Here is a 14,927-nt window from a genome sequence, read left to right as displayed (position 1 = left end):
CGGGTGAAAGGACGATCTGCGGAGCAGAGCTCTGCAGGATCCAGGGCACTCGTGGAGGGCTGTGCAACCTACGCAAGCGCCAGGTTGGTGGTAACGTGAGTAGTCCCATTGCGGGGCTGCTTACCTTACTCGGGGGAAGGGGATGAACATCCTCTTCTCCCAAGGAGCCTCCTGCGGTAGCGCGGGAGACACAGAATTTGGCGGCAGCCCTTTTCTGTGCCGCCGAACCTGGGCGCTCCGGGCAGCTCAGGATTGGGCTGTTAATTCTGAATAGCCATGCATAGGCTTGCACTGTCTGTCTGTGTTTCACTTAGTAGACAATTAGGATCAAACCAAAAACAGAATAATTTTATAATTGTAAGTGACTTTATTTAAAATACTAACATGTTCCAATAACAATTTGCCATAAAGAGAAAAAGATACATCATATACTTTATTATTACATATGTTAAGCTAACATGATAGTTACACACACACTCATAACTTGATTGGGTGTGTAAATACAATATTCATCAAAGAACATTGCCAAGTGGTCTGGCTCTAGTTCTGCTCATATAGAAGTCTGAGTTCCACTGACAGTCATAGAAACTATGTATTGTTGAAGACTACAAAATCAGGCCTATGCCTTTGTACCTTGTAAAAAAACATTGATGGCAAAATAAAAATTTGCTGTACACTTAAGGGTTTTGTGATCAAACCCAAGTAAGCTGCCATTTATGGAAGACGGTCCTATAATTTACTGGAACATATTACTCTGCTCCCCAAGATATGAAAACTGCACACAATAAATCATTTTCTTGTAGGAAAAAAGCAGTGTTAAGTCAAAACTACAAAGTCCCAAAGAGCATTAGATTTATGGCCATCTAAAAGGGGCTTTGTAGGTTCATTTCAAACATCTGCTCCTGGATATTGATTGGCTAAGCATGCTGACCTCCTCCGTTCTCTCTCACCTCCCTCCACCCCCTTGCTGCAGAGGTTTAAGGAATAAGAAGCAGCGGGGAGATGGTGTTTGTTACAGTTTTTATATATATTTGAAAGTCACTTCCAAAAACGAGGACCAAGTAATAGTTGAAAACTCCAGCAACAGACATAAGGAACAGGAAGATTATGATGCGCTTTCCAAAAATGTAACCTGGAGTGCTGAGAGAGAGAGAGAGAGAGAGAGAAAAGCAATATGTAAGAATATATTGATTCACTTGACAAGAGCAAAACCTCTCTATCTGTCATCAAGGTCAACTTAAATAGAGCTCAGATGTTGGGATTAATGGGGTCAAATTCAGCATTGATGTATGACTCTGCAGCACAATTAAATCAGCAGAGAAATTTGGTGCACTTTTGAAAATGTATTCATCTTAATAATCAAGTGTTCCATTTAACAGCCATATATTTCTTATCCTGACTATTAAAAATGATAGTCACAGATTATATTTGAAACAAAATTTAACAGCCTTGCATTTTTAATGCAAAAACCTGGCGAGTCTGTGGGAGCCAAGCAGTATATGACGACTGATGAGACCCTTGGTGCCAATGTAATAGCTTCTCTATCAGAAAGGAGCAGAAAATGGTGATGCTGGGCTCTCGCTATATGTTTGAGCTCTTGTACCTTGTACCTGTAGGAATGCAGTACTTTGCTGTATCATTGAAGGCACTGGGAGTTAAGATCCTGATGATGCCTAACATTAGTCCAACAAGCTGAGGAGGAGAATTTAGAAGATGCCTTATTTTCTTGGTGGAGCCTAAAACATATAGGTACCCATCTGACAACTTAAACAAGTTTGAGAAGATGTAAGCAGGGAATTACCTCTGTGTCCGTTCGCCCATATAGCCAACAAAGTACTTCTGCCTCACAAACAAGTACATCAGTCCAGCAAAGGCAGCAGCAGCTGAACGAAAGGAAAATCAAGGCGCTGGTTAGTTGCACTACATTCAGGGCTGGCTTTAAGCCAATTGGATCAATTGGGGGCTGAGCTTAAGGGGGCTCCGTGCTTGGATGACACAGGCCTACAAAATTGAGGGTCAGAAAAGTTTTTCCCAAACTTTATGGTGGTTTGATATGAAATTGGGGTGCTGATTCCAAAAATGGCATCCGTTTTGCCCTATCACATCTAGTTTTGGAGATATAGTATAGCCTCTAGTGAATGGTTCAAGCAGCTTCCTCATGAGGAAGCCACAGTGTGCTTGTGCCCATGAGAAGCTGCTTGAACCATTCAGTAAAGAGGCTATGCCGTGTCTCCAAACTAGGCATGATAGTGCAAAACGGATGCCGTTTTTGGAATCAGCACCCCAAATATACCCAGGAATTAGTGTAACGTTTAAGGAAGCAAAATGTGTGTTGGCCTGTGTAATCTATACTAGTCTTATCAAATACACACAACAACACATTGCAATGGACATTTTGAAATTTTTTTCCCTAAAGAAAAAGAATATTTTTACTAAATCATTTCACAGTCACTAAAATGTGGTTTTGTAATGATTTACTTTTCAAAGGTAATCTACACAGTTTGATTATTTACTTGTAGGCTTATATGTATGCAATTTTATATTAAAATGTGCTGAGATACCTTTGGTCCATAACTCATATGCACTTTTTAAGCACACATTTTGTTTGCTTTCCATAGAGATATAGAGATCACTACCATAGAGATATAAATATAATAAATTTTATGTATATAAGAATTTATAGACCTTGAATGTGAACTTGGAGCCCTGCAGAAAAAGTTTCCAGTTGGGCCCCACATCTCCGAAAGCCGACCCTGACTACACTACAAGGGTAAACAAGTTTCATACTCAGTTTAACTGATATGGCTTCTAGACAAAGCTCTCAGAATCAATATACAGGCACGGAGAGCCTGTGCATTTCGGATGAGGTGACAGAATAGCATTTGATCATTATAAGCCCTGAAAATTCTATTCATGAGAAGACAATTTGTCCTATACATGGGACATGTGAGTTTGCATGTAGCTCAACATGTTACAGCACATTTGTGCGTGGCATGTTGCAGTGTCTGTGTACATCTTGTGGTCTGTAGGTATATGGTGTGTTGTAGATGACAGTTTGCATGCAGTGTCCATTTCTGTGCCAAGCATGTGTGGAGTTGGCAGTGTATGTCTGACTGATGTATCACCTGTTTGTACATGCCATGTCGCGTATGCAGGTTGTGGTGTGTATCTGATAAGTTATGACACCCATTTGTGAGTGGTGTGTAGCAGCATTTTGCAGGGCCCATTTGCACGTGACGTATTGCTGTGTCTGTTTGTGACGTACTGTTCTGCCTATGCTTTTTGAAATACAAGTGAAAGTTGAAAGCATCTAAAATGTCATATTAAACCAAATAATTTTTGATGTCTGAATAGCTTTCAAAGGCATAAGAGCACTTCCAGAAACAAACTTGGTAACCTAAAATGATAGGGAAGTTGTATCTCAGTGAAGGAGCATCTGTTATGAATGCACAGTTCCTGACATCTCCTGAATTCCTGACATCTCCAGGTAGGGCTGGTCCAAAACTCTGGAGAGCCACTGCCAGTTTACATAGACAATATTGAGCTAGATGGACCAGGGGTCTGACAGTACCAGGCAGTTTCCATTGATCCTAAATCCATTCAAATCTGTAAAGAAACTTGTCCATGTGAATGATACCCCTGCATCTTTTCCACCCTGAAGTTCTGAAATGAAACCTCCTCAGTTCCTTTGCTCAGGATCAAGGCAGAATTTTTCAAAAGGAAAACACAGGACTGCTATTTGTCCTGAACTTCAAAAAAGATAATGCAAGGACCAGGGAGGAAGAGGATCTGGAGAGTGAGCTGAATACATTACCTTGGCTACACAGCAAGCCAGCACACCAAAGCACCGCAAGGAACGTAGGATAAGCATCTCTGCAGTTTTGGCTAGGAAAAGATTTTTTTTTTAAAGGATAATATCATACTGAGAACAAGACAATGTATCCATGCGATTCTAACAAAATAGTGAACAAGTTGCATATGAAAAGGTGGGAAGGTCAAGCAGTTTTCTCTGGGATGAAGTGTGTGGCAGGAACAATCCGCACCCCCTGACCCAGACACTGTTGCCTGCTCAGCCCCAGATCTGGTTGGCAGATGAATGCTTTCAAGGAGTATTTGTTTGCTCTTTGCTCCGATGCTGAAGCCAAGTCAGTTGGCAACATAACTTTATTCTAACATGTTTGTCAGCCACATTTTCTATGTAAACCACTTTGAGAACTTTGTTGCTGTTGTTGAAAAGCAGCATTTTAAAGGTCTAAATAAATAAATAAGTTTAATGCACAATAAAATAGAAATAGTGTTTCCAAACTGTGGGTCACAATCCCATGGCCCAACACAATGCTCCCCAGGGTGCCAGAATGCTTTCAGGAGCCCCCAGCAACCACTTGATTGGCCTCTTTGGGCCTCAGAACGGCCCACAGAAGCAACTGGAAATGACTTCTGGTTTGATAAAGCAACTTCTGGTTTGATCGGAAGTCGCTTCCAGTCGCTTCTGTGGGCCATTCTGAGGTCCATGGAGTCCAATAGAGTGGGTTGCCAATACAGCCTCCAAGACCTCCCAAAAACATTCTGGCACTACTAGGAGCATTGCATCGCAACCCACTGGAGAGGATGAGCTGGGTCGTGGTGCTGAAAAGTTTGGGAACCAATGAGATAGATGCACAGTGATCTCTAAGGGGTACTGGACATTTAAAAATGTTCTTCCATCCCCCATTACAATATCAAGGCCCTTGCTCTGCTGTTGTCTGAGTTTCAGCTGGCTGGGACACAGGGGAAGGACTTTTTGGTGGCCATGCCCAGGATTCAGAACTACAACCAAGGGAAGTTTATTTTCCCATTCATTGGTGGCCTTCCAACAAGTTCAGTAAAAACCTTTTTCTGAGAGATCCGATTTAGGCTGCAACCCTAATACACAGGTTCCTGAGAGTAAATCTCACTGAACACAGTGGGACTTCCTTCTGAGTAAATCTGTATAGGACTCTGCTGTTAGGGGATTTTTAATCTTGCATTCTTTGGTCCTGTATCTCTAGATACTGTGTTTTCTTTTTCTTTCTTTTGTTGTTATTCATACTGCTTGCATTTTAATTTGAAGTTGTTAGCCACTTTGCACATCTTATATGGAAAGAGGGACAAAAATATTTTGAATAAATAAATAATCTTGTCTACAAAGTGGTGGTTCTCTTCTGTTTGGCTGGGGGAGAGCATCCCTGCATAGCATCTTTTTCAGTGGCTATTAATGGTGTCACTCTTGTGTCTTTTTAAAGATCATGAATCCCTTTGGGACAGAGAACCATGTTTTCATTTATTTAAGTGCCAAGGCTCATCTTTCAAATGTGTAATCAGTGAAGGTATTACCACATTTGCCTGGATTAGCACCTGGTCAAGAGAAAATGTTTTCTCAAGTTGCTAACTTCTTTGCCAGCCACAGTGACTCTTACTGCAAAAGAGGTAGAGAAATAATTCATAATCATCCACTTGTATTTGTCAGCTGTAATTGTAGAGAACATCACATATCCTTTATATGACCAGGCCACTCTTGCAGCAACAAGAACAGAAGGAACCTGTTTCAGTGCATATGCCATTCTACATGCAGAATGACATGGACTTTACCACTTCACATTATAGTGGGGTGCTATGCTTTTCAATAGTTGCCCTCATAGTAAGTTCCCTACAACTGTGAAAAAAACACAGTAAGGGACTAATGTTGGTCATGTGGGAGACATGCTAATGTGTGGTTTACATAGGCTGAAGTCTGTCAGGTGCCCTTACTGAACCCCAAAGGGAAAGTGCAGCTACCTTCTAGAGCAGGAGTGCCCAAACCCCAGCCCTGGGGCCACTTGTGGCCCTTAAGTCCTCTTAATGCAGCCCTCAGGGAACCCCCAGTCTTCAATGAGCCTCTGGCCCTCCAGAGATTTGTTGGAGCCTGCACTGGCCCGAAGCAACTGCTCTCAGCGTGAGGGCAACTGTTTGACCTCTCGCGTGAGCTGTGGGATGAGGGCTCCCTCCACTGCTTGCTGTTTCACGTCTGTGGTGCAGTAGGGGAGCAAAGAAAGGGCCAGCCTTGCTTTGTGCAAGGCCTTTTATAGGCCTTGAGCTATTGCAAGACCTTCATTCATTCATATAAGTTCATCTTTAATATATTCACTTATGTAAACTTATGTAAATTTATTCAAATTTTAAATGTAAATTAATTCTCCCCCCCCGGCCCCCAACACAGTGTCAGAGAGATGATGTGGCCCTCCTGCCAAAACTTTAGACACCCCTGTTCTAGAGAGTACTAGTAGGGCTCATCCTCCTCGAATTGCCTTAATGCCCCCAAATATTCTCTGCCCTGATTATCACCCCTCCAGGAAGAAACCATCAGAGCCCTCTCTGCTCTTCTGGTGTGTAGGGGGAACCTCCCTAAGCACAATCATCTCCCTCCTTTCAGTTTTCTCAAACTGCTGCTTGACACAGACAGTACATCAGCACAGATTAACATCAGTTCAGGATACAGCTGTAAAAGAGACTTTAAATGCAGTTGTAAGTAATCCTATCAAGATGCTTCTGTGCAAAAAACTATTTGATTTATGTCCTTAGGGCCAAACTACACTTTAAGTGACACCCATCATTCAGAAGGAACTCAACACCCGAATGGAACAGGAAGGGTTCCCATGGTGGAGGGCAATCTTGCCTGGTGTGAGGGGAGGGGGGTTAACATTTCCCCCTACACTGCTTTCTGCCTCAAATTCCCCACCTCACAGTTATTTGCCCCTGAAGTGGTTTTTTACTGTACCTAACTGCTAAGAAGGCGATGAGCCATTCTGGAGAGATTTGGCAGGAACAGCATGGGGTAAAGTTAACATCTCCTCCTTTGGTTCCCACGCTATATTCCCACCCAGCTGCTATTTATCAAAAAATAGCATTTCCCATTAGTTTCTGGTGCTAAGCCTGTCTCTTAATGACAGGCTTAATAAAACATGTAGTTTAGCCCTCCAATGCTTTTGGCCAGGGATGGGAATTCAAGTCAAAATCATGAAGACACGTTTTTTGCTGACTTGTGTACACTCGAGTCACTCATGTCAATGACTCCAGCACTGACCTGAGTCTGAGGCCACTGACTCGAAAATGAATCATGAATGTGAGCAACTTGAGTCTGCAAGTCTGGGTATGCTGCCTGGCTTACTTTTTTTGGTGTGTGAAAGACCTTGTGGGGCCATCATTCAGATTGGACAAGCAGCAGGGAAGTTCCAGCCAGGAGGCAAGGAAGGGTTAATGTTTTGGTTTTGCATCAAGCAGGAGGTAGGAAAGAGGGAGGCAGGAGCAGGGTTTTTCTTGTCCATCTCTGAAGGAACCTATGATCACTGGACAAAGGATGGATGGAAGGAAGAGCCCAATAGATGGGGGTGGGATTCTTGCCTTAGGAGTTACTGGAGAAGCCCAAGGAGGTGGGGAAGCCAGGGGTGGGGGTGGGGGAGGCAGTTCCTTGCAACTGAAGAGAAACTCATGGCTCCAGTAGACTCACTGAATGACCAGCTAAAAAGGGACTACTTCTGAGCAGTTTTACAGGATTGGGTCATACTGGTAAGCCCCCCAGCTGCTGTGCGCGACCCTCTTTCTGCTTGCAGCTTCTGTCCCCACTCTCATGCAGTCTATACCATCCCCTGACATCTTGCCACCTACTTCCACCCGTTCAGTGATTCATGCAGTAGCCATACATTCTGCTGTCCCTGTGATCAGTATGTTTAGTAGCAGTGGCAAATGCTGATCAGAAAGAAAAATCATCCCTGTGACTTCCACTCTAATGCATGCAAGTCAGTGGAAGAGGCAGGGCTAAGGGGCACACTCTGAGGAAGCCCTCACACATTCATCTCTCTGTGGAGATGAAAACCTGGTCAGGGCACCAGTGTGCATTGCTTTGGGCTCTAGGTCTACCACTAGCACATTGGGGAGGGAGGTGTGCTAACTCTGGTGGGATGCTTAACTACACACACACACACACACACACACACTAAAAAAAATAGGACCAACTTTCACCTGAGGTCTGAAGTGGTATTGCCAAGAATTCTACCAATTCATTCTGTGCAGTATGTAGATTGGCTGTAAGTCAGAGCTCACCAGCGTGCTTCCCAACCTGTTTTGGTAACCTGGCCCCAAAATTAGCTTAACACCATTTCTTTCTGCATGTAGTCTGGTTAGTGAAGAGTGCCTGAGCATATGCAAAGTATCCTTCCCTTATCACTAAATAAACTATATGGCTAGCTTCCTCTCATGTGTTTGCAGAGAGTCAGTTTTGGGTGGAGGAGAAAAAATAATAAATAAATATTTTTTTCTCAGACTAGAGTCCCAGCATGTATTTTTAAATATGCATGGTTTTGTGTTTGCAACAATTACAGCCGTACTGTGGCAGCTTCACTCTGTCTTAGCATGACATATAAGAATACTCACTTGGCAGTAAAGACACGTTCGAAGGCAGATGGACCAGCCCGTTGGAAAGTTTTGCCCGCGTAGTTCTTGCTTTCCTGTTCTACTTTGCTCGCAAAAAAGGCTGTTAGATTAAAAATACGATTTGTCAACAGGGAAGTGGAGACAAGGATCACAGGCCAAATTCTAATTTTGGCTATCTGTCTTTGCATCTCAATTATTGGTGCACCAAAGCACAAGCATAGGTCTGATTTGTATTTAGGGCTGGAAGAAAGCCAAATAAAGCTGTGAAACTTTACCTGTGAGTCTCAAAATGTCACTTAGGGCCCAGTCCTATCCAATTTCCCTGTGCTGATGCAGCCGTGCCAACAGGGTGTGTGCTGCATCCTATAGTGAAGGGGCAGTCACGGAGGCCTTCACAAGGTAAGGGAATATTTATTCCCTTACCACAGGGCTGCATTGCGGTTGCATTGGCCCTGGAAAGTTGGAAAGAATTAGGTCCTCACTTGTATTAAGACATTTATTTTACTTCACTCTTTTGTCTAACTCAGAGGTGTCAGACATAAGCCCCCAGGCCAGATGCAACCTGCCAAAGTTATTTATCTGGCCTGCCTGATAGTTGGGCTCTCCCAGCACCAACATCTGCGGCTGACACATTGGCAGAAGTAGCATTGCTGAATCAGTGGTGCTGGGACAGCCCACTTATCATGTGTGCCACCCTTTTAGAAATGCTGGTGTCACTGCTGAAAGGGCAGCCTGCGTGATAATTGGGCTCTCCCAGGTCCACCCTTTCTGCCAAGCAGCTGGGAGGGAGAGATGGAAATAAGCCTTAGAAGGTAGGGAATGGTAAGGGGGAAACAGGCAGGCCAAGAGGGACAAGAAAGGGAGAAACTGTGGATGCTGTGGGAGAGCCCAGTTATCATGCGGGCTGCCCTTTCAGGACCGCTGCTTCTGCTAGGCATTTGTAGAGCACCTTTCAGCTGCAAACAGTGGCGGACCCCTCATTGTGTTCTATGGGGCAAATGTCCTGGGTGCAAGCCTTTACGACCCTGCAGAAGCCACTCTTGAGGCTCCTGAAGAGATTGGAACTGTGCTTCTGGTTTTCTGGAAGCACGGTTTATAGCGCCGGGGAAGTCTCAGGAAGCTTCCCTGACGCAGCCTACAGTTGCACAAGGCTCTGTGAGCCTCAGGGGAGTGGGGGGGCCTATTTGTGAGAAATGTTTGGAGGAATGATGCTTGGAGCAGGATGGATCATCCTGCTCGCTTTTAGCACACAGAAAGTGGATCAATGCAGGTTGCAACCACAGCACCCTGAAGGCAGCCTCAGGGAGGGGGAAGGACAGCCCAAATTCGCACCCCCCCATACAATCTGCTGTTGATGTAATCCGCTGCACCTAATGGATGGGCTAGGGATGTGCAGTGGGTGGGGAGGCAGGTGAGGCAGAGAATCCCCACTGGAATCCTTTGAAAAGTGCTGCTGCCTTGTAAGGGGCCTAAGCACCCCAAGCCTCGCACTCTTGAGGCAGAGCCTCCCCACTGGAGTCCTTTGAAAAGTGCCGCCACCGTGTGAGGTTCCCAAGCACTGCCATGTGAGGCGTTCCATGCATGGGTTGGCAGTGCTTTTCGAAGGACTCTGCTGGGGAGGCTCTGCCTCACCTCCTTCCCCACCCAGCCCACGTCCCTGGGATGGACTGCCACTGCCTGGACTCCAGGAAGTCTCTACCCCTGCGGACCAGGAGAGACTCCGCCTAGGAGCGACTGCGGGGAGTGGAGCGAGCGCACGTGTGCGGAGAGCCCCTTCCCAGGTACCTGCGCAAAATGGCGGGCTCCAGGGAGGCTCGGGAGGCTACAGCTGCAGAGAACCACATGGTTAAAAAGGGGGGAACAGGCAGGTGAGTTCACTGGCTCCCCTTGTGGTTGCATCCCTTCACCCTCCTTCGCGGAACCACTCGCCTTTTGGAGTGTCTGCGGCCCAGCAGCCCCCCACACATACAAGGAGGAGGGCCGCTGGCTAGTCACCCGGGACTCTTGGATGGATGCCAGCCTCCTCTTTCCCTGCGCCCTGGGTCTGGCAGCTGCTCTTCTTCCCTTCACGTTGACACCAAAGGAAAGAAAAAGCCAAGTCTACCAGCTGATGTCCATTTACTCCAGAGTAAGCCAACTGAATTCAGTAGGACTACTCTGGGTACATCTCAGACAACATCCATAAGGAATGGCATATTTTAACAAAAATAAGGGGTTCCTTATGATGTTGATCTCTGACCTCCCCCCTTAACCACTGATGAATCACACATCCTTGCAACCTACAAATGGAGAGGTCTGGAGATTGAGCTATTTTAAAAATATTATCATCATCATCAGAGTAATGTGTTTTATAGTTGGCATAGCTTGTATTTTTTAAGCCTTACATGTAACATATACTAAGATCTGCCCATTAGCATGATGTGACTTCCTTCCTCAGTTCAGGTGGAAACCCTTAAGGCAGTGGTTCTCAAACTTTTTAGAACTGGGACTCACTTTTCAGAATTACAATCTGTCCAGGACCCACCAGAAGTGATGCCATTAACCTGGAAGTGATGTCATGGCCGGAAATGACATCACCAAGTAGGAAAATTTTAACACTTCCCCATATGACGAAATCAAATCAATCAATCAAGAAAGTAAATTTAATTTTACAATAAGTTTACAATAAGTTTAAAAATTTATTTACAATAAAGAAAAACCCTCCAGGCCCTCCCAAGGAATTGCTGAACTGTTTTTTAAAAAATTCTCCAAACATCCCAGAAGCTTCAATCCTATCCACATTTACCCAGGAGTACACCCCATTGAATGTCATAGTTAAAAGCATATACATAATAACCTGCTAAAAGTACATTTCCCCAAATGCAGTCACATACAATGGTAGCATCAAGTCTAATATATTAAAAATAAAATAAACACTGAAAGGAATGGGGACCCACCTGAAATTGCCTTGTGACCCAACCCACAGTTTAAGAAACACTGCTTTAAGGCTTAAACCCTGCTGAAATTGAGCAGAGGCTTGAATAGGTTCTAAAGCCCCAATCCTATCCAGCAATGTTCAACCTTTTTCATCTTGTGGCACACTGACAAGGCACTAAAATTGTCAAGGCACACCATTAGTTTTTTAAGGATATATTTTATCATTAAAAAATGAGTATTAAGACATAGAAATGACAAACAAAATACATTGGCTTAAAGTTACACAGAATAACACACCCAATCTGAACAACAGCTTCTGCTGACACTGGTTCTGCCCTCCCTCAATGGCCCTACTAATAAATAACCCTCACCCAAATTCCCATGACACACCTGTGGATCATTCACAGCACACCAATGTGCCACTGCACAGTGGTTGAAAATGGCCGTTCTAGGCTCTGTTCTCAGTTTGGGGTAAACTGGTCAATGCCGCTATAAGAGGAAGTTTGGAGGCTACCAGTTTGCAGTTAGACATACAAGCAAAGATACATGTTGAAGAGAGGAAGGAAAAATCCACCAGTCTGACCCTCTAAACAAAATGAGGACTAAGGTTTCTTGCTGTTTCCGGTTGCATCTTCCTTCCTTAAAGGACTGTGATAGACTGAACATAGAGTCATCTTGCAGTTTCCTGCAAATGAATCACATCTTCCCCCAGCTTTTATCATCCCACCTTTCACACATGCAGGTAAGGCATTAACCTAGGACTCAAGCACACAATAGTGAATTTGTCAACCTAGGACTTATTCACACAACAGCCCATGGGGCTTGGTTCAGCTTAGCTGACCTTCCCTGTACAGCCCCTGACTCAAAACCCAGCTGTTGTTACAGGGCTTGCCTTTGACCTCTCCCCTGAGATGCACTGTGGTACTCCCTGGCACTCACTCCAAAAGGACTAACAGGATGGAGGGTTGAGTAGAGAAGGAGAAAAACCAAGGATTTTTACATTGCAAAAAAGAAATTTCTCCCCGTGGAGCTTAAAATGCCGTTAACATGCACATTTTGAACCCTGTGATGGTCATTTGGAGCATGAAATAGATGGAAAGAAAGCTGCTTTCATGAAGTTGTCTAAGGCAGTGTCCTACCACTTTATGGTTTTTTTTTTCTTTTGAAAAATACGTATGCAGAGAGAGAGAGAGAGAGAGAGAGAGAACAGGTTAGGGCTAGATATTAAAGAACTGCTAACCAAACTTTCATCCCACAGCTAAAAAACCAAAATGAATAAAAGTGTTCAGCCAACTCTGCAATGTTTTGAAATTTTTTTGAGTGCAGCCCCCTTCTAAACATTACCTTATTTTCTCAGTCGTGTATGTGCAGCTGTGTGAGAGAATCTGTAGACTGGGTGAATGGGAATGATGAGTTTTTGAAAATAAGAGACACATCCTCTCTCTCTCTCTCTCTCTCTTCTTTTCTCCATTTCTCATCAATACCCTCCCTACCCTTTTCCCAGTCCAGCTTGAGAGGAGCAGGGGGATGGGAGAACTGGGCACTGGCATTGGTGCTACTTGGAGGTTTAACCCTACCTGCTCAGTGCTTCCTGGAAATTTGTTTCTAATGCCCTTGTAGTAACTTGTGCCCTTCTAGGCATTAGCAGCTAGGTCAGTCCCTGGAGTGTGTTCCATTAAGACACTCTCTGCTTCATCCAGTAGACAGAGGAACAACCTTCCCCCCACCCCAGACTTTAACCTGTCATGGATAAGCAATTCTCAAGTTATGCACTTCAAGAAGCCCTCTTAAAGTTAATGCCCTTAGTCCAGAAGGAATAGTTTGGAGTACAACTGCAAGTACTGAATTCAAATATAGACAGGCTGGAAAAAAAGAGGGGAGGATTTAAAAAGAAACTGAAATGGCACTGACTTGTGCAAACACAGATACATTATTATTATTATTATTATTATTATTATTATTATTATTATTATTATTATTATTAACAACAGTATATACCACTTTTCAACTAAAAGTTCACAAAGCAGTTTACAGAGAAAAATCAAATAACTCATGGCTCCCTGTCCCAAAAGGGCTCACAATCTAAAAAGATGCAAAAGAACACCAGCAGACAGCCACCAGAAAAGACACTGCTGGGGTGAGGTGGGCTAGTTACTCTCCCCCTGATAAAAAGAGGAGCACCCACTTGAAAAAGATGACTACATGAAAAGAAAGCCAATTTTCCTTTCCAGATTTACTCTTACCATTTCTTTCCAGATTTACTCTTACCATTTTGGATGACACTCATTAGAGTGATTATGACCAGGAGGACAATGTACCCCACCGCTTCTTGGTCCATGTTGAAAGCAGGCTTGCCAGGATATTCTGCTCAGTCTTTTTTAGTAGCTTAGCCACATAAGCCACAGAGGGAGGAAGTGATTGTCTCCCTTATCTTGCATCATAGTACATTTTGAGGGCTTCACAGCTAGACTTCATGATACTAGCATATATCAGTACCTCAAATGTATCAGCTGCAAGTCACATCTCTTATGGTGCAACCCTCACCAAATTTTCAGCACTGAGGTAAGGGCAATGCAACTCCGAGTTAAGGGAACAAACATTCCCTTACCTTGAGGAGGCCTGTGTGATCGACACCCAATTGCAGGATACAGGACATGCCCCATTGACACAGCTATGTAAGTGCTAGAAAGTTAGTTAGGATTTGGGTCTTAGTCTTTTTGTTCTTTCTTAATTTACAAATCTAATCTTAAGCATAAAAATTCAGAAACTGCATGAAAGGATCTCATTCAACTGGCATGAATCTGAATCAGATTTATGAAACTCTCTGTTATATTTGTGTGAGAGTCTCCTTCTATTCTTAGAACAAGATATTACAGAGACTGATAGTAATGGGTAAATTGGGATGATATAAGAATGTCAGGCAACTGAGGGCGCAATCCTAACTCCTTATGTCAATACTTTCCAGCAATGGCATAGCTATGCCAATGGGACGTGTGCTGCATCCTGCAGCTGGGTGTCACTCACAGAAGCCTCCTCAAAGTAAAGGAATGTTTGTTCCCTTACCTCAGAGCTGAACTGCCCTTATGTCAATGCTGGAAAACACTCACATAAGGGAATAGGATTGCGCTCTAAATGGTTTACTGTATTCAGAACCTGTGTGCAGAGACATGAAATCATACCTGGTCTAAATGATACGAATGCCCCCTCCCCACAAACTACCAGAAAATAATCATAGATATATTGATGTGGATTATTGACATGGAGCGCCACTGAAACTTGAGACAGCACTCACCGAACCTATTATAATCCTCGTGTGAATGATCAGTTAACCATGAGGTGAGTGTATCGTTCAGACCAGGTCTCAGTTACAAATTTTGGTCAACATGGTTGCCTGCTGTAAGCCGTGATGAAATTGTACAGCTGCTGCCAAGGGCTCTTTCATGTATTCTACTGCCCTGGCCAAAGCTACTCAGTTTGCAACATATATTAGCTTCACACTGTGATTAACACTTACGTGTCTAGTAAATACAACTAGCCTTGAGATCACACCATGATAACATTTTTCCCCGGAAGAACTTCTTTGTGGT

General features: G+C 43.9%; 1 protein-coding gene across 1 annotated transcript; it reads right to left on the bottom strand.

Moving 5' to 3' along the window:
- Positions 1-344: 344 nt before the first annotated feature.
- On the bottom strand, positions 345-13,693 carry ALOX5AP (arachidonate 5-lipoxygenase activating protein). The gene is made up of 5 exons (XM_066621805.1): positions 13,609-13,693; positions 8,425-8,524; positions 3,815-3,885; positions 1,802-1,883; positions 345-1,140 (listed from the first exon to the last, which is right to left on the bottom strand). The coding sequence occupies exons 1-5, from the start codon at positions 13,676-13,678 to the stop codon at positions 978-980; spliced, it is 486 nt and encodes a 161-aa protein (XP_066477902.1). The 5' UTR covers positions 13,679-13,693; the 3' UTR covers positions 345-977.
- Positions 13,694-14,927: the final 1,234 nt, after the last annotated feature.

This window comes from Tiliqua scincoides, chromosome 3 (assembly GCF_035046505.1).
Source record: "Tiliqua scincoides isolate rTilSci1 chromosome 3, rTilSci1.hap2, whole genome shotgun sequence".
NCBI classification, from domain to species: domain Eukaryota; kingdom Metazoa; phylum Chordata; class Lepidosauria; order Squamata; family Scincidae; genus Tiliqua; species Tiliqua scincoides.
This window is presented reverse-complemented; position numbering and strand designations above follow the sequence as displayed.